Source organism: Oncorhynchus gorbuscha, linkage group LG06 (genome assembly GCF_021184085.1).
Source record: "Oncorhynchus gorbuscha isolate QuinsamMale2020 ecotype Even-year linkage group LG06, OgorEven_v1.0, whole genome shotgun sequence".
NCBI lineage: Eukaryota > Metazoa > Chordata > Actinopteri > Salmoniformes > Salmonidae > Oncorhynchus > Oncorhynchus gorbuscha.
In genome coordinates, this window is record NC_060178.1 from 38399614 (window position 1) to 38426508 (window position 26895).

Below are 26895 nucleotides of genomic sequence, written 5' to 3' on the forward strand. Positions count from 1 at the left end.
ACTTTACAGAAACAGAGTTTATTCCAAGTCAAAACAGGAAAACTGAAACCCTCTAGTCAGTAGAGGGGACAACTGGAGATGCGACCACAGACTGCAGGTCGCTTCGGGAAGGCGCAGTCCGTAGCTGAACTAGACACCTGCTCACACGCAGCATCTGAAGAAGGCAAAAACACGACAGGACGGAACGAGGACACAGAACAGCAAACAAGGATCCGACAAGGACAGAAGCGAAAACAGAGAGAGAAATAGGGACTTAATCAGAGGGCAAAATAGGGAACAGGTGTGAAAGAGTAAATGAGGTAGTTAGGAGAATGAGGAACAGCTGGGAGCAGGAACGAAACGATAGAGAGAGAGAGAGAGAGAGAGAGAGAGGGAGAGAGGGAGGGGAGAGAGAGGGATAGAAAGAGGGAAAGAACCTAATAAGACCAGCAGGGGAAACGAATAGAAGGGGAAGCACAGGGACAAGACATGACAATCAATGACAAAACATGACAGTACCCCCCCACTCACCGAGCGCCTCCTGGCGCACTCAAGGAGGAACCCTGGCGGCAACGGAGGAAATCATTAATCAACGAACGGTCCAGCACGTCCCGAGATGGAACCCAACTCCTCTCCTCAGGACCGTAACCCTCCCAATCCACTAAGTACTGGTGGCCACGTCCCCGAGAACGCATGTCCATGATCTTCCGTACCCTGTAAATAGGTGCGCCCTCGACAAGGACGGGGGGGGAGACGAACGGGGCGCGAAGAAAAGGCTTGACACAGGAGACATGGAAGACTGGGTGGACGCGACGAAGATGTCGCGGAAGAAGCAGTCGTACTGCGACAGGATTGACGACCTGAGAAACACGGAATGGACCAATGAACCGCGGAGTCAACTTGCGAGAAGCTGTCGTAAGGGGAAGGTTACGAGTGGAAAGCCACACTCTCTGACCGCGACAATACCTAGGACTCTTAATCCTACGTTTATTGGCGGCTCTCACAGTCTGCGCCCTGTAACGGCAAAGTGCAGACCTGACCCTCCTCCAGGTGCGCTCACAACGTTGGACAAACGCCTGAGCGGAGGGAACGCTGGACTCGGCGAGCTGGGACGAGAACAGAGGAGGCTGGTACCCAAGACTACTCTGAAAAGGAGATAGCCCGGTAGCAGACGAAGGAAGCGAGTTGTGAGCGTATTCTGCCCAGGGGAGCTGTTCTGCCCAAGACGAGGGTTTCTAAAAGAAAGGCTGCGTAATATGCGACCAATCGTCTGATTGGCCCGTTCTGCTTGACCGTTAGACTGGGGATGAAAACCGGAAGAGAGACTGACGGAAGCACCAATCAAACGACAGAACTCCTCCAAAACTGTGACGTGAATTGCGGACCTCTGTCCGAAACGGCGTCTAACGGGAGGCCATGAATTCTGAACACATTCTCAATGATGATTTGTGCCGTCTCCTTAGCGGAAGGAAGCTTAGCGAGGGGAATAAAATGAGCCGCATTAGAGAACCTATCGACAACCGTAAGAATCACAGTCTTCCCCGCAGACGAAGGCAGACCGGTAATAAAGTCTAAGGCGATGTGAGACCATGGTCGAGAAGGAATGGGAAGCGGTCTGAGACGACCGGCAGGAGGGGAGTTACCTGACTTAGTCTGCGCGCAGTCCGAACAAGCAGCCACGAAACGGCGCGTGTCACGCTCCTGAGTAGGCCACCAAAACCGCTGGCGAATAGAAGCAAGCGTACCCCGAACGCCGGGGTGGCCAGCTAACTTGGCAGAGTGAGCCCACTGAAGAACAGCCAGACGAGTAGAGACAGGAACGAAAAGAAGGTTACTAGGACAAGCGCGCGGTGACGCAGTGTGAGTGAGTGCTTGCTTTACCTGTCTCTCAATTCCCCAGACAGTCAACCCGACAACACGCCCTTCAGGGAGAATCCTCTCGGGGTCGGTAGAAGCTACAGAAGAACTGAAGAGACGGGATAAGGAATCAGGCTTGGTGTTCTTATTTCCCGGGCGATAAGAAATCACGAACTCAAAACGAGCGAAAAACAACGCCCAACGAGCTTGACGTGCATTGAGTCGTTTGGCAGAACGGATGTACTCAAGGTTCTTATGGTCAGTCCAAACGACAAAAGGAACGGTCGCCCCCTCCAACCACTGTCGCCATTCGCCTAGGGCTAAGCGGATGGCGAGCAGTTCGCGGTTACCCACATCATAGTTGCGTTCCGATGGCGACAGGCGATGGGAAAAATACGCGCAAGGATGGACCTTGTCGTCAGAATGGAAGCGCTGGGACAGAATGGCTCCCACGCCCACCTCGGAAGCGTCAACCTCGACAATGAATTGTTTAGTGACGTCAGGAGTAACAAGGATAGGAGCGGATGTAAAACGCTTCTTCAGGAGATCAAAAGCTCCCTGGGCGGAACCGGACCACTTAAAGCACGACTTGACAGAAGTAAGGGCTGTGAGAGGGGCTGCCACTTGACCGAAATTACGAATGAAACGCCGATAGAAATTCGCGAAACCGAGAAAGCGCTGCAACTCGACACGTGACTTAGGGACGGGCCAATCGCTGACAGCCTGGACCTTAGCGGGATCCATCTGAATGCCTTCAGCGGAAATAACAGAACCGAGAAATGTGACAGAGGAGACATGAAAGGCGCACTTCTCAGCCTTCACATAGAGACAATTCTCTAAAAGGCGCTGGAGTACACGTCGAACGTGCTGAACATGAATCTCGAGTGACGGTGAAAAAATCAGGATATCGTCAAGGTAAACGAAAACAAAGATGTTCAGCATGTCTCTCAGTACATCATTAGTACAACTAATGCCTGAAAGACAGCTGGAGCATTAGCGAGACCGAACGGCAGAACCCGGTATTCAAAATGCCCTAACGGAGTGTTAAACGCCGTTTTCCACTCGTCCCCCTCTCTGATGCGCACGAGATGGTAAGCGTTACGAAGGTCCAACTTAGTAAAGAACCTGGCTCCCTGCAGAATCTCGAAGGCTGACGACATAAGGGGAAGCGGATAACGATTCTTAACCGTTATGTCATTCAGCCCTCGATAATCCACGCAGGGGCGCAGGTACCGTCCTTCTTCTTAACAAAAAACCCCGCTCCCGGCGGGAGAGGAAGAAGGCACAACGGTACCGGCGTCGAGAGAAACAGACAGATAATCTTCGAGAGCCTTACGTTCGGGAGCCGACAGAGAGTATAGTCTACCCCGAGGGGGAGTGGTCCCCGGAAGGAGATCAATACAACAATCATACGACCGGTGAGGAGGAAGGGGAGTTGGCTCTGGACCGACTGAAGACCGTGCGCAGATCATGATATTCCTCCGGCACTCCTGTCAAATCACCAGGTTCCTCCTGAGAAGAGGGGGCAGAAGAAACAGGAGGGATAGCAGACATTAAACACTTCACATGACAAGAAATGTTCCAGGATAGGATAGAATTACTAGACCAATTAATAGAAGGATTATGACATACTAGCCAGGGATGACCCAAAACAACAGGTGTAAAGGTGAACGAAAAATCAAAAAGGAAATGGTCTCACTGTGGTTACCAGATACTGTGAGGGTTAAAGGTAGTGTCTCACATATGATACTGGGGAGAAGACTACCATCTAAGGCGAACATGGGCGTGGGCTCCCTAACTGTCTGAGAGGAATGTCATGTTTCCGAGCCCATGCTTCGTCCATAAAACAACCCTCAGCCCCAGAGTCTATCAAGGCACTGCAGGAAGCTGCCGAACCGGTCCAGCGTAGATGGACCGACAAGGTAGTACAGGATCTTGATGGAGAGACCTGAGTAGTAGCGCTCACCAGTAGCCCTCCGCTTACTGATGAGCTCTGGCCTTTTACTGGACATGAAATGACAAAATCTCCAGCAGAACCGCAATAGAAGCAAAGGCGGTTGGTGATTCTCCGTTCCCTCTCCTTAGTCGAGATGCGAATACCTCCCAGCTGCATGGGCTCAATCTCTGAGCCAGTGGGAGGAGATGGTTGAGATGCGGAGAGGGGAACACCGTTAACGCGAGCTCTCTTCCACGAGCTCGGTGACGAAGATCTACCCGTCGTTCTATGCGGATGGCGAGTGCAATCAAAGAATCCACGCTGGAAGGAACCTCCCGGGAGAGAATCTCATCCTTAACCTCAGCGTGGAGTCCCTCCAGAAAACGAGCGAGCAACGCCGGCTCGTTCCAGTCACTGGAGGCAGCAAGAGTGCGAAACTCTATAGAGTAATCCGTTATGGATCGATCACCTTGACATAGGGAAGCCAGGACCCTGGAAGCCTCCCTCCCAAAAACTGAACGATCAAAAACCCGTATCATCTCCTCTTTAAAGTTCTGATACTCGTTAGTACACTCAGCCCTTGCCTCCCAGATAGCTGTGCCCCACTCCCGAGCCCGTCCCGTAAGGAGTGATATGATGTAGGCGATCCGAGCTCTCTCTCTTGAGTATGTGTTGGGCTGGAGAGAGAACACAATATCACACTGGGTGAGAAAGGAGCGGCACTCAGTGGGCTGCCCAGAGTAACATGGTGGGTTATTAACCCTAGGTTCCGGAGACTCGGAAGACCAGGAAGTAGCTGGTGGCTCGAGACGGAGACTCTGAAACTGTCCTGAGAGGTCGGAGACCTGAGCGGCCAGGGTCTCAACGGCATGACGAGCAGCAGACAATTCTTGCTCGTGTCTGCCGAGCATCGCTCCCTGGATCTTGACGGCTGAGTTGCGAGAATCCGTAGTCGCTGGGTCCATTCTTGGTCGGATCCTTCTGTTATGCAGGTGAATGAGGACCCAAAAGCGACTTTACAGAAACAGAGTTTATTCCAAGTCAAAACAGGAAAACTGAAACCCTCTAGTCAGTAGAGGGGGACAACTGGAGATGCGACCACAGACTGCAGGTCGCTTCGGGAAGGCGCAGGCCGTAGCTGAACTAGACACCTGCTCACACGCAGCATCTGAAGAAGGCAAAAACACGACAGGACGGAACGAGGACACAGAACAGCAAACAAGGATCCAACAAGGACAGAAGCGAAAACAGAGAGAGAAATAGGGACTTAATCAGAGGGCAAAATAGGGAACAGGTGTGAAAGAGTAAATGAGGTAGTTAGGAGAATGAGGAACAGCTGGGAGCAGGAACGAAACGATAGAGAGAGAGAGAGAGAGGGAGAGAGGGAGGGGGAGAGAGAGGGATAGAAAGAGGGAAAGAACCTAATAAGACCAGCAGGGGGAAACGAATAGAAGGGGAAGCACAGGGACAAGACATGACAATCAATGACAAAACATGACAGACATTAAAGGAATGGTCTCTTGGAAACATTTATTTTACTTCACAGGAATATTCCTATGAAAACATTAGTTAATGACCTAATGAGACTCTTAAGGGAAAGTTGTGGGAATGTTTGCTTTTGGGTAGGATGATAATTTGGCTGATATTAACTGTGTGTGGTTGGCATTGATTAAGGACTGTTAAGGATTGGGGCATGGCCAGCAGGAGCTTTACAGAACCTGTGAGGGTGACTTCAGGTTACTTAGAAGTTATTTAGAGTGTAGATAGGTCATATGACTAAGAAGCGTTGTTTGTGAGGGACATAGCATAGCTCCACACACATATACATTTAGATCCCTGGTCTATTGATGGAAAGTTAAAGGGGTGCAGAGGAGGTGGAGCTGATCAATTATGGTGCACAAAGACCACTATCTTACAGTCAATCCCCGGCCACCATAAACGATCACATACAGCAAGTTTTACCAGCCTATGGTGCCTCTTGTTTGCTTTATAGACATTGGGATTACAGCACAGTTTCCCAGATTAAGGCATGAGAGCTAATTCTTAATTTCAGGTGTCACATGGGCTGGCAAGTCATGGTTGTTTACCAAATAAATAAACTCAGCAAAAGAAGAAACGTCCCTTTTTCAGGACCCTGTCTTTCAAAGATAATTCGTAAAAATCCAAATAACTTCACAGATCTTCATTGTAAAGGGTTTAAAACAGTTTTCCATGCTTGTACAATTAATCATAAACAATTAATGAACATGCACATGTGGAACGGTCGTTAAAGACACTAACATCTTACAGAATGTAGGGAATTAAAATCACAGTTATGAAAACTTAGGACACTAAAGAGGCCTTTCTAAGGACTCTGAAAACACCAATAGAAAGATGCCCAGGGTCCCTGCTCCTCTACGTGAACGTGCCTTAGGTATACTACAAGGAGGCAGGGCAATGTGGCCAGGGCAATAAATTGCAATGTCTGTACTGTGAGACGTCTAAGACAGTGCTACAGGGAGACAGGATGGACAGCTGATCGTCTTTGCAGTGGCAGACCACGTGTAATAACACCTGCACAGGATCATTACATCCGAACATCACACCTGTGGGACAGGTATGTTTAGGTTAGTGATTACTGTCTTATTTCACTGTAGAGTCTCCAGCCCAGCTCAATATGCCTTAGCTAGCCCTTCTGTTCCACCCCCACACATGAGGTGACCTCACCTGGCTTAAATGGTGCCTCTAGAGACAAAACCACTCTCACAGTCACTCAATGCCTTGGTTTACCTCCACTGTGTCCACATCCTACCATACCCTTGTCTGTACATTATGCCTTGAATCTATTTTTCTGCGCCCAGAAATCTGCTCCTTTTACTCTCTGTTCTGAACACACACGACGACCAGTTCTTGTAGTCTTTAGCCGTACCCTTATTCTACTCCTCATCTGTTCCTCTGGTGATGTAGAGGTTAACTCAGGCTGTGCAGCCCCTAGCTCCACTCCCATTACCCAGGCGCTCTCTTTTGTTGACTTTTGTAACTGTAAAAGCCTTGGTTTCATGCATGTTAACATTAGAAGCCTCCTCCCTAAGTTTGTTTTATTCACTGCTTTATTTCGCCAAACCGGATGTCCTAGCCATGTCTGAATCCTGGCTTAGGAAGGCCACCAAAAATCCTGAAATTTCCATCCCCAACTATAACATTTTCCGACAAGATAGAACTGCCAAAGGGGGCGGAGTTGCAATCTACTGCAGAGATAGCCTGCAGAGTTCCGTCATACTATCCAGGTCTGTGCCCAAACAATTCTAGCTTCTACTTTTAAAAATCCACCTTTCCAGAAACAAGTCTCTCACTGTTTCCGCTTGTTATAGACCCCCTTCAGCCCCCAGCTGTGCCCTGAACACCATATGTGAATTGATTACCCCCATCTATCTTTAGAGTTTGTACTGTTAGGTGACCTAAACTGGAACATGCTTAACACCCCGGCCGTCCTACAATCTAAGATAGACGCCCGCAATCTCATACAAATTATCAATGAACCTACTAGGTACAACCCTTAATCCGTAACCATGGGCATCCTCTTAGATATCATCCTGACCAACTTGCCCTCTAAATACACCTCTGCTGTCTTTAACCAGGATCTCAGCGATCATTGCCTCATTGCCTGCGTGCGTAATGAGTCAAACGACCACCCCTCATCACTGTCAAACGCTCCCTAAAACACTTCAGCGAGCAGGCATTTCTAATAGACCTGGCCCAGGTATCCTGGAAGGATATTGACCTCATCCCATCAGTAAAGGGTGCCAGGTTGCTCTTTAAAAGTGCTTTCCTAACTATCTTAAATAAGCATGCCCCATTCAAAAAATGTAAAACTAAGAACAGATATAGGCCTTGGTTCACCCCAGACTTGACTGCCCTTGACCAGCACTAAAACATCCTGTGGTGTTCTGCATTAGCATCGAATAGCCCGCGCGATATGCAACTTTTATGGGAAGTCAGGAATCAATATACTCAGTCAATTAGGATAGCTAAGCTTAACTTTTTCAAACAGAAATTTGCATCCTGTAGTTTAGTTCAAAAAAGTTTTTGGACACTGTAAAGTCCATGGAGAATAAGGGCACCTCCTCCCAGCTGCCCACTGCACTGAGGATAGGAAACACTGTCACCACCGATAAATCTATGATAATCCCTCACTTCAATAAGCATTTTTATATTGCTGGCCATGCTTTCCACCTGGCTACCCCTACCCCGGCTAACATCTCAGTATCCCCTGAAGCAACTTGTCCCGCTTCTCCTTCACCCAAATCCAGATAGCTGATGTTCGGAAAGAGCTGTCTAGACAATCTGAACCCTCTCTCTCTAAAATGATCTGCTGACATTGTTTCAAACCCTATTACTAGCCTATTTAGCCTCTTTTTCGTATCGTCTGAGATCCCCAAAGATTGGAAAGCTGCCGCAGTCATCCCCCTCTTCAAAGGATGTGGCACCCTAGACCTGAAAGCCAAGTTAGCAAACAGATCACTGACCATTTCGAATCCCACCGTACCTTCTCCACTACGCAATCTGGTCACGGGTGCACCTCAGCCACGCTCAAGGTCCTAAACGATATCATAACGCCATCTATAATAGACAGTACTGTGCAGCCGTATTCATAAACCTGGCCAAGGCTTTCGACTCTGTCAATCACTGCATTCTTATTGGCAGACTCAATAGCCTTGATATAACTGCTTTTCCTGGTTCACCAACTACTTCTTCAGAGTTCGTAGAGATAGAGTTCATTGTGTCAAATCAGAGGGCCTGTTGTCCGGACCTTTGACAGTCTCAATAGCCTTCAAATAACTGCTTCGCCTGGTTCACCAACTACTTCTTCAGAGTTCGTAGAGATAGGGTTCATTGTGTCAAATCGGAGGGCCTGTTGTCCGGACCTTTGACATTCTCTATGGGGGTGCCACAGGGTTCAATTCTCGGGCCGACTCTCTTCTCTGTATATATCAATGATGTCGCTCTTGCTGCTGATGATTCTTTGATCCAGTACACAGACAACACCATTCTGTATACATCTGGCCCTTCTTTGGACACTGTGCTAATAAAACTCCAAACGAGCTTCAATACTCCTTCCGAGGCCTCCAACTGCTTTTAAATGCAAGTAAAACTAAGTGCATGATCTTCAACCGATTGCTGCATCACTACTCTAGATGGTTCTGAATATGTGGACAACTACAAATACCTAGGTGTCTGGTAATACTGTAAACTCTCCTGCCAGATTCATATTAAGCATCTCCAATCCAAAATTACATCTAGAATCGGCTTCCAATTTCACAACAAAACCTACTTCACTCATGCTGCCAAACATACCCTCGCAAAACTGACTATCCTACCGATACTTACATTTACATTTAAGTCATTTAGCAGACGCTCTTATCCAGAGCGACTTGACTTCTAGAGTCACTGAAAGCCTTGTATAGGCAATATTTTTAACTGTTAACAATACTCTTTCTAGTAATCAATCTGGGTCCCAAAAGGTTCTATGCTTGGTCCATTACTGTTCACTCTCTACATGAACAATATCGGTGACGAGATAAGAAAGTGTCAAATTCATTTATATGCTGATGACACTGTCATGTACTCTATTGCTTCAATGGCTGACCAAGCATTATCACTATTGGAGACAGATTTTAAGATATTACAAGGGACTTTTATACAGCTGAAACTTGTTTTAAATATAAAGAAAACACATTTGATTATTTTTAATAGGTTCAAAAAGTTGATTGAAAATACACTTGCACTTACGAGCTTAGATGGATCTCGAATTAATCAGGTCTCTGCATATAAATACTTAGGGATGATAAAGTGTCTTTTAAAATGCATATTGATGACCTTTGTAAACGGCTAAAAATCAAGCTAGGCTTTCTCTATGGAAACAGGACAGTCTGTTATAGATTATGGTGATATTATTTACATGCATGCTACGGCATCAACACTTAAATCGCTGGATGCTACTTATCATTGCGCACTTAGCTTTATTACAGGTGTTAGCTACAGAACTCACCACTGTGTTTCCTATCATAATGCGGGTTGGACTTCGCTGTCCGTGAGATGAGAACAACATGCTCTCGTTTTTGTCTATAAAGCACTTCTGAATAAGCTACATTCTTATTGATCATCACTCATCAATATTATAATTATAATTCCTAAAACCAGGTCTCAAGCATGGATTACACTTGAGGCCCATGCGATTTCCACAGAGTTGGGTATGGCTGCCTTTTCCTGTTGCACTCCTTGCCTATGGAATAGCCTGCAGACTAAACTTAAACTTGAGACTCTTGTCCCCCTTGCTCATTTTAAATATTTAGTGGAGCATTTGTTTTTGAATTTTTTGAACTGTTTCGGGTAATGCAAGTTCTTGTGCTGTTAGTAGAATAACCTATGTGTAAATTAAATCTGTTGTTGTATTTTTTATTTATTATTGTATTATCTGTGATCGTTTTGTTTGTCTTGTTTAGTTTTTTAATCATTGTACCTAAACTGTATGTGTAAACATGTATACGCAGGGCCCAGCTGTAAAAAAGACCTTGGTCTCAGTCTGTGTTCCTTGTTGAAACAAAGGTATAATAATTATTTTATTTACAGATATGAAATATTGATTAATATGTGCAAAATGTGTAATTTGCATAGGCCTATACAATATAATGCCTAAACTTAATAAAAACCATCTTAATTCATTTACAGAGCACATGGGCTACATTTAGATTCTGCTATGTAGGTGCACTTCAAATGTGGGCTACCTATAGACTATTTTACAGCAACTTGCAATGATTTAATTTAATCAAAATCTGATCTGAGCAAATACTGAAAGGCAACCTTCCCACTGTCCACATACGTCAATTCAGCATCTATTCCACATTGGTTCAACAGCATGTCATTGAAATTAGGTGGAAACAACGCTGATTCAACCAATATGCTCAGTGGGTAGGTGTCACATTCTGACCTTAGTTATTTTGTTATGTCTTTGTTTGAGTATGGTCAGGGTGTGAGTTGGGTGTGTTGTCTGTTTGTTTTTCTATGATTTGGGATTTCTGTGTTTGGCCTGGTATGGTTCTCAATCAGAGGCAGCTGTCAATCGTTGTCCCTGATTCAGAACCATATTTAGGTAGCCTGTTTTCACCCTTGAGTTGTGGGTGATTGTTTTCTGTTTTGTGTCTGCACCAGACAGAACTGTTTCGGTTTAATTTCGTTCTCTTTGTTGTTTTATTTTTTTGTGTTCTGAGTTATAGTAAATATCATGAACACTTACCACGCTGCGCATTGGTCCTCCGATCCTTCCTACTACTCCTCCTCGTCAGAGGAGGAAGACTCTCCTCGTCAGAGGAGGAAGAAGAAACCCGTTACAGTAGGCTAATGTGCTCATTCAGATTATTCCTCAAAAAGTATGGGTGCAGAATCCCGATTAATGAAGTCCAAAATAAATTAGATGGACAGACAGCACACCAAAAGCATAGCTTAAATAGGCAAATCCATTGATTAATGAAGACTAATTGCTTATGCTTTTGGTTGCCTGTGGTGTGACTCACACACCTCAGTAACTCTCACTGATGCACAGGCACACTTTCGATGTTCTTATTTTGCCCACTTGATCTGTCAGCATGGGGTTTAAAAAACACAACAACAACAAAAACACTAAATACCTGTAAAGTAGAAACTGCATGAGAAAAATAGACATTTGTGGTCCCTACAGGTGTAGCCATAATAGTTATGGCCAGGCTGTGGCTGATTACTCTATATGGCACAAGTATTAGTCTCATGTTACATTTGCCTTGGTAGAGAGGAGCCCTGAGGAGCTCCAATGTTTCTTCTATTTTATTCAACTTCATTATCAATTGCATCGAACAAAGCTAATTGGCCACCAGCGGCTAAACCATGTTGAAGATCACATGTTTTAAAACAGAGATTAATTACATCCCAGAATAGACCTGAGATTGGGTCCAAACCTTAAACCGAAAGGAAATTATATCCAGGTCTAAATTTTCAGACTGACTCCAATTGTGTATGAAGACAGATTTTATATACTGTAAAGTGTAGCTCTTTCTTTGTATCATATATCATTGTATCTCTGCACACACACACACACACACACACACACACACACACACACACACACACACACACACACACACACACACACACACACACACACACACACACACACACACACACACACACACACACACACACACACACACACACACACACACACACACACACACACACACACACACACACACACACACACACACACACACACACACACACACACACACACACACACACACACACACACACACACACACACACACACACACACACGTGGGAGCGGAGACGCCAAGCAGTCTGGGCTGAGTTGAGAAGTATTGTTATTAACTTTTTTTCTCCAGTGTGAATAAAAGCCACAGTAAGGGCACATCCCTGCTCCATAGCTGCAGGGCCTGGCTTTGTTCTCCTCCATAATGCACACATAATTACAGTCTTAACGAGAGGCTGAGCCTACCCTGCTCACTCTCTTTCTCTCTCTCTCTCATCTGTCCCTCACCTTGCACAGCTATGACAAGTGTCCACGACTCCACCTAGCTACCTACACATGCCCCAAAACAATTGCTTGGTACCAGGTCACCAGTTTGGTAACCCTGCTATCACTTGCTCCCAGCAATGTCCATCCCTCCATCATTAGAGCATTTTTGCCCTTTTATCCCTTAGTCTGTATCCTTTCATCGGAAATACCTCTCAATTTAATTTCACTCTCATCAATCCCTCCAATCCTCATCAATAGCTCTGTTAGGTATTTGCACAAACTGTAAGTCGCTCTGGATAAGAGTGTCTGTTAAATGACTAAAATGTAAATGTATATAAGAAAGGACATCGTTTTCATACTGTTGAGCTGAGGAAAGTTGGTAGTAGCTTTCATCCCAGAGTCAAGGTGATGTGTAGAGAGATTATATACCAGATAATGATATGACCCTGGGGGAACAGCTAAACAGAAAATAGGCCTAGAACTGAACCCTGTGGGACACCACAGTCTTGAATCTACATCCTGAACTTACAAGTCAGTGGTATGCCTGTCAACCAAAGGGTGATATCTATTCCATGCTCTTAGGGAGTACAAGACAAATCACCTTTAATACATTTTGTTTGTTGCCCTGTGGCAAATTACATTCTAATATTCACAATGCCAGTGAATAGCATATGGTGTTAGATTCTTGAGTTTGTGCATGGTGATGGATGACTTGTGGTTGATGTATACTGTGCCACACTGAGTCGAGAGGGGTGGTATACTAATGCAGAGGCATGGCCTTACAGAATCTGTGGAGGCCCTGCAAAACAAAATAAGAATATTGTTTTAATGAGTAGACATGAAGACAGCTTTGTGAGAAAATGTCCATGTAGATTCAGTCAATCCCCACTGGCCTTAAATTTGGGGCTGATGAACAGACTGACACACAAGATGTGTCACAATGTGTGAACCCATGATTTCAACTCAAACACATAGGGGACTAATATATCATGACTCATGACATTTCTATTTTACATTGTGCATCTATCCATGCTAGACTACAAGATTAGCATGATGTGGTGATAGAAATGCTACTACGGGGGTTCAAGGTTTAGGGGTGACATACAAATCAACACATTGAACCCCCCCAAAAGGAGATTTTACAACCAAACATTATATTATAAATGTGATATTAATTACTGATTATTTTCTCAACGCTATTGGCACAGTGAGCATGGTCCCAGTGTAGTTCAATTAACCTTCCGGTTTGTCTTGGATAAAAACCCACGAGCTGGCAACATAGAGGTAAAATGACATGGTTCATGCAAGGGGGAGGGCGTGTCCGGTGATTACTGAGGTGATTAGAGCACGAATGTTGGTGCGAGATGAAAGCGCAGGAATCTATCATTCTCGACACGTCATTTTTTGGCGTAATAACACCGGTCCTTCGGCAGAAGACAACAAACATTACTGTAGGCTTTTTCTTGGAACTCAGCACAGGGATAAAAGTACAATGTGAATTTCACAATGGAACCTGTTACGACGTCTTATCTTCAGAAGACCTATATTTATCGTTCAGACTAATTATTTTCAGTAGGCTATATAGACCTAGCTTTTTTGCAATAGCCTATACAAAGACTGCATACAAACTAATAATTTACTAAGATCAATTAGCCTAAATTTGGCCTATGCAATTTACAACAACAGGGCATCATGTCCATAGAACAAACATATTCTTGATTTGTGCAGCAATCCAAGTAAACACTAAATGACACTACTTTAAGGTGCATGTAGCCTATTGAGTTAGGCTATCCATTGGGTTCCAATTCTATTATAGGCTACAAATGGACATTTGGTGAATCTAAATGTGCAAACGTGTTGGCTCATTGCATGGTAACGTGGTTACATTGTTGGCCCCTTGCCAGCTAAGTGGATATTGCGATTTGTTTTCACTTCAAAGTGCTTTAGTTTGTTAAACTCCAAATCTATTTTGCATGAAGAAACAACCGGTCATTCATCACAAACTTTGTGAATATCTGGGTTTTCATAATCCAGAAAGACTGCATTTAATCAGTGGACGCCACTCATTTTATTACAGCTCACCTGTCATAATTGTTTTCTTTACTAAAGTAAAGGTTTATTATTGTTATTATTATTGTTAAAGGTACTGCATAGGTGTAAACATAATTGTTTTAGCTAGAGATAGCACTTGTATAGCCTAAGAAAGTAGAAGAAATGTGCAGAAACTAGTTTTGAATGCATTTTATTTAAGGGAAACAATAACACTCTTTAACTTTTTTGGCAAAATAGTGATAGTCTTAGAGTTGAGGTCGGAAGTTTACATACACCTTAGCCAAGTACATTTAAACTCAGTTTTTCACAATTCTTGACATTTAATCCAAGTAAAAAGACACTGTCAGCTAGGATCACCACTTTATTTTAATTAAGAATGTGAAATGTCAGGATAATAGTAGAGAGAATGATTTATTTCAGCTTTTATTTCTTTCATCACATTCCCAGTGGGTCAGAAGTTTACATACACTCAATTAGTATTTGGTAGCATTGCCTTTAAATTGTTTAACTTGGGTCAAACGTTTCACAAGCTCCACAAGTTTCCACAATACGTTGGGTGAATTTTGGCCAATTCCTCCTGACAGAGCTGGTGTAACTGTGTCAGGTTTTTTAGGCCTCCTTGCTCGCACACGCTTTTTCAATTCTGCCCACAAATTATCTTTTGGATTGAGATCAGGGCTTTGTGATGGCCGCTCCAATATCTTGACTTTGTTGTCCTTAAAGCCATTTTGCCACAACTTTGGAAGTATGCTTGGGGTCATTGTCCATTTGGAAGACCCATTTGTGACCAAAGCTTTAACTTCCTGACTGATGTCTTGAGATGTTGCTTCAATAAATCCACATAATTTTCCTGCCTCATGATGCCATATATTTTGTGAAGTGCACCAGTCCCTCCTGCAGCAAAGCACGCCCACAACATGATGCTGCCCACCCCCGTGCTTCACGGTTGGGATGGTGTTCTTCGACTTGCAAGCCTGCCCCTTTTTCCTCCAAACATATCGATTGACAAACAGTTATATTTTTGTTTCATCAGACCAGAGGACATTTCTCCAACAAGTACCATCTTTGTCCCCATGTGCAATTGCAAACCGTAGTCTGGCTTTAATGCGGTTTTGGAGCAGTGGCAACTTCCTTGCTGAGCAGCCTTTCAGGTTATGTGAATATAGGACTCATTTTACTGTGGATATAGATACTTTTGTACTTGTTTCCTCCAGCATCTTCACAAGGTCCTTTGCTGTTGTTCCGAGATTGATTTTCACTTTTTGCACCAAAGTACGTTCATCTCTAGGAGACAGAACACGTCTCCTTCCTGAGCGGTATGACGGCTGCATGGTCCCATGGTGTTTATACTTGCGTACTATTGTTTGTACAGAGTAACGTGGTACCTTCAGGCATTTGGAAATTGTTCCCAAGGATGAACTAGGCTTGTGGAGGTCTACAATTATTTTCTGAGGTCTTGGCTGATTTATTTTGATTTGCCCATGATATAAAGAAAAGAGGCACTGAGTTTGAAGATAGTGCTTGAAATACATCCACATGTACACATCCAATTCACTCAAATTATGCAATTAGACTATCAGAAGCTTCTAAAGCCATTCTGTAAACAATTTTTGGAAAGATTACTTGTGTCATGCACAAAGTAGATGTCCTAACCGACTTGCCAAAAGTATAGTTTGTTAACAAGAAATTTGTGGAGTGGTTGAAAAACGAGTTTTAATGATTCCAACGTAAGTGTATGTAAACTTCCAACTTCAGCTTTGTATACTGTACAATGAGGAATTCAACAACAAAATACTAGTCTTCTCCCATTTTTTGAACCATTGCCCAAACCCACAAGGTGTATAAACAACAACAATAAATAACAATAAAAGAATATAATAGATACAAAACATAAACGTGAAGAACATACATCAATCAATTCTAATTAGCATATGTAGGAAGTGTTTGTGCAAGTGTGTGTGCATGGCCTTTGCAGATGTATTTCTCACATATGCAGCACATAGTATTTGTTTTACAGTCCTCTTTGGTGTGCAGAATTGGCATATCCTCATCTTGCCTGCCCCAGCTGCAGCCTCAGGTGGATCAGGACAAGATTCAGCCCCCAGAAAAGCTTTCACAAGCGCTACAGAGGCTGCTGTGCAGGGGAGGCACTCCCTTCTTTGAATGTGTGGGGTTACAAGTGCCTTTCCCAGCTGCTCCAGGAACACCCTCCTCTTGTTTCGCTTATCAGGCATCCAGGTAGGGTTGATCTTGTTCCATATCACGAAGGAATTGTATGAGGACACATCAATTATGTTATGGAAGATGACAAGGGGCCAGCGGGCAGTCATCCTCCTACAGCTGTAAGTTCCAATCACCTTGTCCAGGTTGTCCACACCTCCTTTGTTGTGGTTGTAGTCCAGGATGATGGCTGGCTTCCTGTCCTCACGATCACTGAAATCATCCGTGTTTTGTGCAGTGTGCTCAGGAGGACCACATTCTTGTTCCTCCTGGATATCTGAAAAAATCTGATCTACGACCTGTTGGGCACTGAAACGTGCACTCATGGCCTCAGCAAAAAGAGAACTGGGGGGACTGTCATCTGCAGCACCTTTACAGCCTCTGACTGCATTCCCCATTAGTAAACAATGCTTTCAAGAAAATTGTATTTTGTCTGAAATGGTTTTTATTTTGTCTGTGAACTTGAGTCATGTGTGGAGTCATGGAGGGTAGATGCTTCACATACACAAGAAGGTTTTAGTTTTGTCTGAGTTCAATCAGTAGCACACATAATGTAAATTTCTCATAGTGTGTGTGTGTGTGTGTGTGTGTGTGTGTGTGTGTGTGTGTGTGTGTGTGTGTGTGTGTGTGTGTGTGTGTGTGTGTGTGTGTGTGTGTGTGTGTGTGTGTGTGTGTGTGTGTGTGTGTGTGTGTGTGTGTGTGTGTGTGTGTGTGTGTGTGTGTGTGTGTGTGTGTGTGTGTGTGTGTGTTTCTGTTTTTTGTGGTGTGTAAATTATTTTATAACTGCTGGGTCAAGAATGACCCTAAGACAGTCTTTGTGCCCTGGTGGTGTACAGCTTTCATGGAAATATGAACAAAGGTGATGTTTCACTTTTTCTAATGTTGGGGTCATTCTCTGAAAAGTCATCACATTTCAAGTTGAAAAAATATAATTTAAGGGGCTTTCTCTGCTGTTAAAATTAGTGGAGGGCAATTTTTTACCCTTAAGAAAACACAAGGGTTAAGCCTACTCTGCATTTGTATCCTCACAAAACAGACAGGCACCTGATGTGGTATCATGCATTTTCATGTATTTCCTGCAATAAACAAATTGTTACGATCGTTGGTTGAATTAATAGACCAAGGAGAAGCGTGCAGAGTTCCACATGTTTATTAGATGAAACTCACAGAAAACAATAAAGCGCAAAACGAAACGTGAAACTAATGTAGTGCTCGCAGGCAACTAGACATAGACAAGATCCCACAAAAACCCAGTGGGAAAAGGCTGCCTAATTACACTGCTCAAAAAAATAAAGGGAACACTTAAACAACACAATGTAACTCCAAGTCAATCACACTTCTGTGAAATCAAACTGTCCACTTAGGAAGCAACACTATACACACACAATACATTTCACATGCTGTTGTGCAAATGGAATAGACAACAGGTGGAAATTATAGGCAATTAGCAAGACACCCCCAATAAAGGAGTGGTTCTGCAGGTGATGACCACAGACCACTTCTCAGTTCCTATGCTTCCTGGCAGATGTTTTGGTCACTTTTGAATGCTGGCGGTGCTTTCACTCTAGTGGTAGCATGAGACGGAGTCTACAACCCACACAAGTGGCTCAGGTAGTGCAGCTCATCCAGGATGGCACATCAATGCGAGCTGTGGCAAGGTTTGCTGTGTCTGTCAGCGTAGTGTCCAGAGCATGGAGGCGCTACAAGGAGACAGGCCAGTACATCAGGAGATGTGGAGGAGGCCGTAGGAGGGCAACAACCCAGCAGCAGGACCGCTACCTCCACCTTTGTGCAAGGAGGAGCAGGCGGAGCACCGCCAGAGCCCTGCAAAATGACCTCCAGCAGGCCACAAATGTGCATGTGTCTGCTCAAACGGTCAGAAACAGACTCCATGAGGGTGGTATGAGGGCCCGACGTCCACAGGTGGGGGTTGTGCTACAGCCCAACACGTGCAGGTCGTTTGGCATTTGCCAGAGAACACCAAGATCGGCAAATTCGCCACTGGCGCCCTGTGCTCTTCACAGATGAAAGCAGGTTCACACTGAGCACTTGTGACAGACGTGACAGTCTGGAGACGCCGTGGCGAATGTTCTGCTGCCTGCAACATCCTCCAGCATGACCGGTCAGTCATGGTGTGGGGTGGCATTTCTTTGGGCGGCCGCCCAGCCCTCCATGTGCTCGCCAGATGTAGCCTGACTGCCATTAGGTACCGAGATGAGATCCTCAGACCCCTTGTGAGACCATATGCTGGTGCGGTTGGCCCTGGGTTCCTCCTAATGCAAGACAATGCTAGACCTCATGTGGCTGGAGTGTGTCAGCAGTTCCTGCAAGAGGAAGGCATTGATGCTATGGACTGGCCCACCCGTTCCCTAGACCTGAATCCAATTGAGCACACCTGGGACATCATGTCTCGCTTCATCCACCAACGCCACGTTGCACCACAGACTGTCCAGGAGTTGGCGGATGCTTTAGTCCAGGTCTGGGAGTTGATCCCTCAGGGGACTATCCACCGCCTCATCAGGAGCATGCCCAGGCATTGTAGGGAGGTCATACAGGCACGTGGAGGCCACACACACTACTGAGCCTCATTTTGACTTGTTTTAAGGACATTACATCAAAGTTGGATCAGCCTATAGTGTGGTTTTCCACTTTAATTTTGTGTGTGACTCCAAATCCAGACCTCCATGGGTTGATACATTTGATTTCCAATGATAATTTTTGTGTGATTTTGTTGTCAGCACATTCAATTATGTAAAGAATTTAACAATAATATTTCATTCATTCAGATCTAGGATGTGTTATTTTAGTGTTCCCTTTATTTTTTTGAGCAGTGTATGATCCCCAATCAGAGACAACGATAGACAGTTGCCTCTGATTGGGAACCATACTAGGCCATCATAGAAATGAAAAAAAAAACTAGTCTACCCACCCTAGTCACACCCTGGCCTAACCAAAATATAGAATAAAAATGATCTCTAATGTCAGGGCGTGACACAAATAGTGAAAATGATTGTGTTACACAAATATGAATATGGCGAACCAATTGATATGCCAACATTCGTTATAGACTAAATGTTTCAATATTATTTGAAAGAAATATAAGCCATCATTATGAGATAGGCCTATTTATTTCCACCGAATAGCAGGCGTTGGAACATGATTACATAGTCTACAATATGAGGATGAATGGTCTACCATAACGACTACAGTATTATTTTTTATTTTCGTATTACTGTGTAGGCTAGTGTAGTGTAGGCTAGTGTAGGCTAATAGTTAGGCTATCAAAATTATTCAGGGAGTCTCTGTCCTGAAACGTTAGCTTCTGCGCGTTGCTCAATTGTTACCAAAAGCAGCATAGGCTAGAGCTCTGGCATAGGCTATGTTCCTACACGTTGACAGCAACCTGTGTCATTTAGACTTGTGACTGAAATACATGAAGGCCTAATGATTTAGAGCGTCTTCGGCGCTACATCTGTCATGCGCTGGGCCCGGGCCGGCGTGCGAGTTGATATCTATCGTCATCCATCTGTCTGCAACCTATAGACATAGATTACACATGATCGACTACGTAATGGCTTCCAGTCGAAGGTGAACGTCTTCTTTCATCACGGACAAGGTTGATAGATAGGGGCAGCCTCTCTTCCTTCTTCAGAAACTATCAGTAATTACAACTTGTCCTCTCACCAAGTACAACCTCCTAAAGAATGATTTCTCATTTGTTGCATTTTTGTTTAAAAAACATGAATCTTGTATGTTGTGTGTTATACGTGTGCTGGGAAATAATATATGTGTGTGTGTGCGTATTTGATGTTTTATCTTGATGTGCATCTGAGCGTTTTGATTAAGTCACATTTACAACGGTATTATAGCCACTGTGTTGAGCTTCTGTGCCCTCCCTTGAGTCTAGGTATGCGTAGGCTAAATCACGCATTGGCGGCAGGTGTAAATTAAATGTATAGGCTTATCATGTAGCTATGTGTATTGCGTATTAATTAGGCAGGTATACATATATAATAATTGATTATCCTATGGACTAACTTGCGCGCAAAAGGTTTGTCCTTACGTAAAAACATCGCTCTGGCAAAGTTGTCAAGTTTGTTGACAATCTTTGCAAACGCTAAAAGGCTACATAACAAAATCTAAACATACTTGACATTAGATTAGCCTTGTTAATATCTGTTACAGTAGGCCTATCTTCTCATTTAGCATACATTGTTTCCAAATTCTGCTGCATTGAAATGTCATTACTGCCCAAACTGGAAGACGGACTTCTTGTAGTTTGTATTAATCTTGTATGGTTTGGCCTCCGGGCAGGATGGCAGGATGACATGATTAGCCACCGCAACCAATGAGCAGGCGCGCTCGTGTTTGCCAAGAGGTAGCAACAAGTTTCAACCATATGCACAAAGTGTTCAGAGAAACAGTGAATATGTTCCTCTTCTCTTTTTTAAAGACGATAAAATAAAGGGACTGCATAATTTAGAATTTGGAGACAAACGGAAGGATTTAGGAAATAACCTCGTCACCTTAGCTTCGTGCTCTTTGTGTTTTTGTTAGGTAGCCTAACTTCCCTTCTCATTGGATATGCATCGGACCCATCTGTAGCACTCTATGGTGCCCTTAACTGCGCCTCGAGTTTATGGACCCCCGCTCAATGATGACTATGAGTTCATTGTCGGACAGTCTGGTTTCTTCTGATCCCTCAAAATCGGCCTTTCTGGAGTTCGGACACGGCTATCCCGGCCACCAGCAGCATCTCCCCGGCTTATCCCACAACATCTATCCAGTGCATCCCGTCGGACCCTCGCAGCACGACAGCTCCTTTTCTTCCAGCGCGTCATCCTATGGCCGCACGCTAGCCTACCCCTACCACAGCACTGTAAGCGCACACCACCCAAGTGCCTACCTGCCATACCAGCACAGTAGCCACAACAACGGTCTGGGACGCACGAGAATAGAGGAAACAGGTACGTTTTAAAAAACATCGGTGTTGACATCATGGAGTTTATTCAATGTTTGTTGACATTTTCAAGATGTAGTTACAGTGGCGAAGGCTATACGGACGCGATGGACTCCAAAATTAGAATTGGGCACTTATATAGCCTACCTAAACCCTATCAGAAGTCTACAAATAAACCACTAATGAAATATAGAGAATTCATAACATATAGCAGGCAGCATTACGGAAACAGTGCTCTGAGTTATTAATTAATAGGATAGTAATTTGTAATGCAAAACGTCCTTGTTCCCATGTCACATATGTAGTCTATAACACATGAGCACGTTTGAAAATATTTTATTTTTAAGAGTCAATAGTTTACAGGCTACTGAACTTCAAGATACATGCATGGATAAAGCAAGGGACTGTTATCGTCTCAAATTGAAATGAGAATCAATTTTCATAAGATTTCACATTACCTAGGGCTAATGTGTAGCCTATTTCACCATTTTAATTAATAGTCTAATCTGATATTAGGACAGGTGATTAGACCTAAGGGTAGGCTACTACTGGTCAGTTTAAATTTATATTATTGGGCCGCGAGACAGGTCGGTTGATTGGCACAATAATTAGCCTACTCTGGATGATGATACAAGGTCACATGCAGCCGACATGGGAGGGAAAAACCGAGCCACTAAACATTTTATCCTGTGGTCTCCCACAAAGCACAGGGCCCAAACAAAACATGTAATCTGAAAACCATTTACCTTTGATGGCGTTATTGCTTCTGTGATCCTACATTACTTAATTGATATGTTAAAATACAGATAGCCGCATAGGACTAATGAAAGAGTTACATCATTTTACCTCGTATTTTTTTAAATCAAAACGTTAAACAAAATACATACAGCATTAATTCCAAGTAGTCTAATGGCAATGATCAAAATAACCCTGTCTCTAGGCCTATACATAAAATCAAGTTGTTTAGAATGGCTAGTCCTATTTGAAGTGTGAAGCTGTTTGGGACTAAACACTCGAAGACATTCAGATAGGAATCAATCTCTCAACAACAACAACAAAAAAATATGATGAGTGAGCTCGTTTTAGGGTTTAGCAGCCTATTTATATTTACACAACATCAAAAACCTGTGCAGTAATTGGCAGGGAATGTCATCCATCTATCGTCGACTGACTGTGACATCTCCACTGCACTGTTGGCTATTGCCATGTTCATCAACTCTATCCAGGCAAGTCAGTTAAGAACAAATGCTTATTTTACAATAAAGGCCTACCGGGGAGCAGTGGCTGCCTTGTTCAGGCGCAGAATGGCAGATTTTGACCTTGTCAGCTCGGGGATTCGATTCAGCAAACTTTCGGTTATTGGTCCAACGATCTAACCCCTCGGCTACCTGCCGCCCAATCTCACAGGCATTTCGTGTGTTGGCCATGTTAGAAAGTCAATAAGTTTTTAAGGCCCCAGATATTATAAGCATTGCAGTCCTCTTGAACATTAACAGATTCATTATGTTATTCTTAGTTCTGATTAAAAGCTGGTCATTGTTCTGAACAATGTATTATAATTATTTTTATGATGATAATATAACCATGTAATGATTAGTTTAATTCCTACCAATGACAATATAATGGCCCAATAATAATAAAGGAAACTATTGCGACAAATGTTATATCAACATTGATTACGTTGTATGTTGCAATTATTTTTTGGAATGCATAGTTTTAGTTTTAGTGATTTTAAAGGTGCTACACGGGATTTTTATTTTTGCATTGTAATTTCAAAAAATGTCCAAAATATATCTGTCGCTAATAGTGGAATATTAGTGTTTCACTGTATTACTTACTCCCCAGTGTTGTGATTGGCTGTGATATTCGCCCATTGATTTCTCGCGCTAGAGTGGCATCTATTGTCAAACTAGGAAAGCTATTCTGACTTTGTGGCTGTGTTGTCTAGTGGAAATCGCTCTGTTATTTCCTGTTTGCTCAAATTCCACACTGTTCGCTCAATTTCACTGAATAGTGTAGGGAATCAGTGTGCATCTAAATCTCTGTGAAATATATTTTCAATAACAAAAAATGTAGTTTATGCAGCTGTTTGAAGCTGGTGGGCCAAAACAAAAGAACAGTTTCTGCATAGGGCACGGTAATACGATAAAACTAAGCCCTCAAAATAAGGCATTAAATACTTGCATTTTGTTGAAGAATTACATTTTAATAATAGCATATTCACTTAAGACCTTCCTTGGTTAAGGCCACAGAACAAAAACAAAAAGACTGCAACAACAACCATGTCTGTGTCACTAATACAGTTGTTAATTTAACACTGAAAAGTGTGGGCCTGTATCGAACACTGTACCAGTGTTAAATTGAACACTGTCAGTGTTGATTCAACACGGGAGAATTGTCTGTGCAGTAGCATGTGAGGTAAGGCCTATGAGTTTATGTTTATTATTTGCTATTTGAATGGCAGGCTTAGAATAGAAAAGGGACAATCAAGATTCAACAGTTCCAATGCAACTTATTTAACTCAAAAATACAAGACAATACAATACAGCTTTATTTTCTATTAGTTATAGCAAACAACAGAAATGTGTCTTCTGCTCATTCTCAACTCCCCCAGACAGCAATAATAATAATAATATAATAATATAATATAATATATGCCATTTAGCAGACGCTTTTATCCAAAGCGACTTACAGTCATGTGTGCATACATTCTACGTATGGGTGGTCCCGGTGATCGAACCCACTACCCTGGCGTTACAAGCGCCATGCTCTACCAACTGAGCTACAGAAGGACCCCACAGCACAAATCACACACAGTTAAGGCAAGCACCGGGTCACCCCTGTATGTTTTGGGGTTAAGGGCCTTGTTCAAGGACCCAAGCCACAAAACAAAAGGGGAATGTCTTAAGGATGTGAACCCAGCAGCATTCCAATTGCCAGATACATTTTTTTCCAGCTCCTGGCCCGGGATTCAAACCTGCCATCTTCTAGCCACAGGTCCATCTCCCTTAGAAATTGGGCTACCTACCTCCTACCTAAATTCTCTGCAATTATTGTTCAACTTAGCAAATCAAATCTAAATCTTCCGCCCGTGTAAATCAAAAAGTTAAGTATTTATTTGATTTATTTCACCTTTATAGAAAAAGCTATGTACAGTATGTGCAAATGAGGTAGGATAAGAGTGGTAAGGCAATAAATAGGCTATGGTGGCAAATGAATTACAATATAGCAATTAAACACTGGAATGGTAGAATGTGCAGAAGATGAATGTGCAACTTGAGATACAGGGGTGCAAAGGAGCAAGGTAAAAAAAAAATACAGTATGGGGATGTGGTAGATTGGATGGGCTATTTACAGATGAGCTATGTACAGGTGCCATGATCTGTAGATGAAGTAGATGAATGTAGTAGATGATTAACCTCCTCACGCTATTTCACTGGTTGTATTATAAGGATGGATTGTGTCATGTTACTGTGAATGTCTTGTGGGGCCTAACGCAGCTGTTTCCCTAAGCACTAGTCGGTATGTGCACTCTTATAACAATGGGAATAATGGGAGCAATATGCAGTCATTATATTCCTCATGCTCAATGATCTCTTTTGCCACATGAGATAGAAAAGAAAAGTTGAGCTCTTGCCCATTGAGGGCAAATTAAATGGCTTAACTTAAACATGTATTATTCATTAAATGTATATTTATTATTATGATTATTATTGATTATTATTATTATTATTATTGCTGTTGTTGTTGATAATATTGTTATTATTATTTCCACATTTCTGACCTCAATGGGATTTTCACCAGGGTGAAATAAAATAAAACTTTTCCTTCTTCATCCTTTTGAAGAGCTTGAGAAGCCAATCACGGTGATCGAGAACGGAGAAATTAGACTGAACGGAAAAGGGAAGAAGATCCGAAAACCTCGGACCATCTACTCAAGCTTACAACTGCAAGCGCTCAACCAGAGATTCCAGCAAACCCAATACCTTGCACTACCTGAGCGAGCCGATCTGGCAGCAAAATTGGGACTAACTCAAACGCAGGTACATATTTCTGTATTTTGGACCAATTTAATTAGTCTATTTCAGTTATTTTTACTGATTTAACTGTTCCATAAGGTGTTTATTACAAGAGGCTCTTCAATGCACAACAATTTTGGTGTCAGTCTCTTTTTAAACATGGTCTGTATAGGTCTCAATAGTTTGAATGGAATAAATGGGCAAGCATTACACATACGGTTCACAAAGTGAACAATTCCTATGGCCTGTTGTTTACTCGAGTCGGGCAAAATGTTCCTTCTTTGTAAGCATCTCATCTCTCAAGGTGGTGAGAGGTTTAGTCAAAATTATGTGCATGCCCCTTCTCTTTGCATCTAGGCTACAACACTATATGCATAAGTGCTTGATTAGATACTGTTAAGGCCAAATGTCTCATTAAAAATGAGAATGGAGCCTAATGTTATGGAGTTGTGTAATTTAAGGCTTTGAGAATTTCCACTCTAAGTAGTTAAAGTTTTCCGATGCCGTATTATTTAACATATAGGAGAAAACACTGGAACATTATGTTCCTAGGTATCAACCTCCATTAGTTTGATGTCCTGCCATGTTCATGGAGGTGTTAGCCCACTCTCTCTGCCTGTAACTGATTTTGTTTCCCCTCCTGAGTGGGAGGCACACACTTTCATGTATATTTGAATGCAACATGGCTGGAATGGCAGGTCCCCGTTGGCAGCGAGGCAGCAGAAGTGCAGGGTGTATCACTGTCCTGTATTACCGCTACTTGTCTTACTACTGTGTTATCTATCTCCTACTATTACTTACTTACTCATCTGGGCCTGTATTCACTATGGGCCAGTTTCCTGGACACATTAAGCGTTGTCCTGGACTAAAAAAACTGTTTCAATGGTGATTCTCCATTGAGCATGCTTTTCAGTCCAAGTCTAGGCTTAATCTGTGTCTGGGAAACTGTCCCAAGTCTCAGAGTAGGATTGCTGATCTAGGATACATTTAGCCTTTTAGATCATAATAAATATGATTATGGACAGGGGGAACCTGATTATAGATCAGCACTCCTATACTCTTGAGACGCTTTATGAATACGGGCCCTGAGCTCTCATTCCTTGAGGATTTTAGAGGTAACACTCCATGCTCAGTCATCTCCTTTAGCCTATATAGCTCTTGGTTCAGTTTAAAGTTCTCAATCTCTCAGCCAATGGGTGCCTTTTGTAACTAACTCCTTACTTCTCACTAAGCCCTGTCTGTCTGGCAAGGGAAGAGGAAGGGAGAGGGGGGAACGGCTGTGGCCATTTTGTCTGTCATTAGGAATAGAGGAAGAGAGCTTAGCAAG

General features: G+C 43.3%; 1 protein-coding gene across 1 annotated transcript in view; it reads left to right on the plus strand.

The window, feature by feature from the left end:
* Positions 1-21007: 21007 nt before the first annotated feature.
* The window catches only part of LOC124037127 (homeobox protein Dlx4a-like), a 28102-nt gene continuing 22214 nt past the window's right edge, over positions 21008-26895 (plus strand). Inside the window, exons 1-2 of the mRNA XM_046351784.1 lie at positions 21008-21556; positions 25396-25592. Coding sequence (XP_046207740.1) covers positions 21229-21556; positions 25396-25592 — 525 coding nt within the window. The 5' untranslated portion in view covers positions 21008-21228. The remainder of the gene's footprint in view (positions 21557-25395; positions 25593-26895) is intronic.